The sequence below is a fragment of the Apaloderma vittatum genome, unplaced genomic scaffold (genome assembly GCF_000703405.1).
Source record: "Apaloderma vittatum isolate BGI_N311 unplaced genomic scaffold, ASM70340v1 scaffold23970, whole genome shotgun sequence".
In the NCBI taxonomy this organism is placed as follows: domain Eukaryota; kingdom Metazoa; phylum Chordata; class Aves; order Trogoniformes; family Trogonidae; genus Apaloderma; species Apaloderma vittatum.
Window position 1 is genome coordinate 1,721 of NW_009694315.1, and position 2,382 is coordinate 4,102.

At 57.8% G+C, this 2,382-nt stretch overlaps 1 protein-coding gene across 1 annotated transcript in view; it reads left to right on the forward strand.

The window, feature by feature from the left end:
- The first annotated feature begins 408 nt into the window (after positions 1-408).
- The window catches only part of LOC104272357 (cationic amino acid transporter 3-like), a 4,833-nt gene continuing 2,859 nt past the window's right edge, over positions 409-2,382 (forward strand). Inside the window, exons 1-4 of the mRNA XM_009867331.1 lie at positions 409-778; positions 958-1,116; positions 1,203-1,383; positions 1,471-1,583. Coding sequence (XP_009865633.1) covers positions 409-778; positions 958-1,116; positions 1,203-1,383; positions 1,471-1,583 — 823 coding nt within the window. The remainder of the gene's footprint in view (positions 779-957; positions 1,117-1,202; positions 1,384-1,470; positions 1,584-2,382) is intronic.

A 2,382-nucleotide genomic window follows, 5' to 3' on the forward strand; every position in this document is an offset into this window, starting at 1 on the left:
GATCTCCAGGCTGCCAAATCAGTGGGGAGTTGCTGGAAGACAGTGGGCAAGCTCTGGGATGTGCCCGGGGGTCCTGTGGGGGGAGCCACACAGGAATTGAGCAGCGAGTCTGTTTCCCACCATGGACTCGCTGAGTTCATCCTGCTTGCTCTCCTGGTGCAGGGGCTGTGCAGGGGGCATATGTGCAGTCCCATGATGCCTTGGCGGAAGCTGCCATGATCTCTGCCCCACCAGCATGGTGGGGGCTTGATACCACAAGTCAACTGGGAGCAAGCACAACCCCTGTGGGCATTCCCTGCTCCCTGCACTGTGGATCCTCCTGCCTGCAGGACACTAAGCTTCACACTTCTGTGGTCCCTTCCACTGCAGGGATTTCGAGCATCTGAACACCACCCAGAAGAGGACAAGATGTTCAGAGGAAAAATGACCAGCATTGGGAAGAAGCTGATTCGCCGGCGTGTGGTGGATCTGAGCTCTGAGGACACACGTTTTGCTCGCTGCCTTTCCACGCTGGACCTCATAGCCCTGGGGGTGGGCAGCACGCTGGGGGCCGGTGTGTATGTGCTGGCTGGGGAGGTAGCCAAGGAGATGGCTGGTCCGTCTATTGTTCTCTGCTTTCTGGTGGCTGCTTTCTCATCAGTACTGGCTGGGCTCTGCTACGCAGAGTTTGGGGCCCGTGTCCCCAAGACTGGCTCTGCCTACCTCTACAGCTATGTCACCGTAGGCGAGATCTGGGCTTTCACAACTGGCTGGAACCTCATCCTCTCCTACGTGATAGGTATGGGGCCAGGCAGGGTTCTGGCACGTGTGCCTGAGCTCCTTCCAGCACCACACTAGCAGCATGGGGCACTGTGGGAGCAGGGTGTGGGATCAGCAGGGAGATGGCTGCTAGAGTGGGGGTTGCTGGTGCTGCTCTGCTCTTGGCTTGGACTGATGCATAGATTTGCCATCGACCAGGCACAGCCAGCGTGGCTCGAGCCTGGAGTGCGGCATTCGACAACATCATTGGCAACCACATCTCCGCCTTCTTCATGAACAAGGCCACAATGCACCTGCCAGGAGTGCTGGCTGAGCGCCCAGACTTCTTTGCCCCAGTCCTGATTGGTCTACTCACTGGTGAGTGTGTAGGAATAGCTCCGTGGCACTGTGGGTGGTGGCGTGGGAGCCTGGTGGGTCCCCACTCATCCATTCCATCCCCACAGCACTGCTTGCCTTCGGTGTCAGTGAATCTGCCCTTGTGAACAAAATCTTCACGGCAGTGAACCTGGTGGTGCTGGGCTTTGTCATCATTTCTGGCTTTGTGAAGGGAGACATCAAAAACTGGCAGCTCTTGGAGGAGGACTACGTTAACCGCTCACACCTGGACCTGCTGGATGACATTGAGTGAGGAGAGCAACTGTGCCAGGCCAGAGTCTGACACAGGGCTGCCACAGGCACCCTATGGCAGCTGCTCTTCTCCCTCCTTTCCAGAAAAAAAGACTTCGGTTCTGGTGGGTTTGTTCCCTTTGGACTGGAAGGCATCTTGACCGGTGCTGCCACCTGCTTCTATGCTTTTGTGGGCTTTGACTGCATTGCCACCACAGGTACTGCCTTGGGCAAGGATGGTGTGAGCATTTCCCCAGTGCAGACAGCAGCTGGCTGGGACCTGCTGGGAATGATGTTCTGTGGTGTGGGCCAGTCCCACCACTTTGGGGAGGTTTCCCTGCAGCAGCACTGTCCCCAGGATCAGAGCCTGCCCGTGCCATAGGAAAAGGGGCTTCCTGCACCATGTGGTGGGAATGGGGCTGCACCCTCTCTGTGCAGGCAGCTTCCTGAGCAGTGGGGAGACTTTCTGCTGCCACGTGGAGGCTGCAACAGTGCTCGGAATTGCTAATGACTCCTGGTTATTTCCCACTCACAAGCAATGTTTTTCTAAATGACTGAGTTCATACAGAACTGCTACTCTATGGAGTGCTGAGAGCCCTCTTAATTTCCTCTCATTTCCCCGGGAATCTGCTTAGTTCGAGGTTGGTACAGGCTGTTCAGCCTGACCTCCCTGCCTGTGCCTCCCTGCCCCGAGGGGCTGCCCAGCATCTGCCTCCTTCCCTCCTATGCAGGCCACTGAGCCTCTTGCTGGGGAGCATGGTGCAGCAGGAAAGCATGCCTTTGCAAAGGCCGGGGGGGAGAGGGCATGGTGGCTGCATTGCCGTGCCCACATGCATGAGGGATCCACATTCAGCAGGCTTTGCAGGTAGTGGGACCTGCTGGTGAGGGCACAGGGCCAGCATGGCAGCACAAGCTGCAAGCCCAGCTGCCAGGCAGCCACATGCCTGGAAGCTGGGGCTGCAGCCCGGCACCTCCGCTCTTGGCAGTACCAAAGCCTATGCCAACCCAGCATCATGG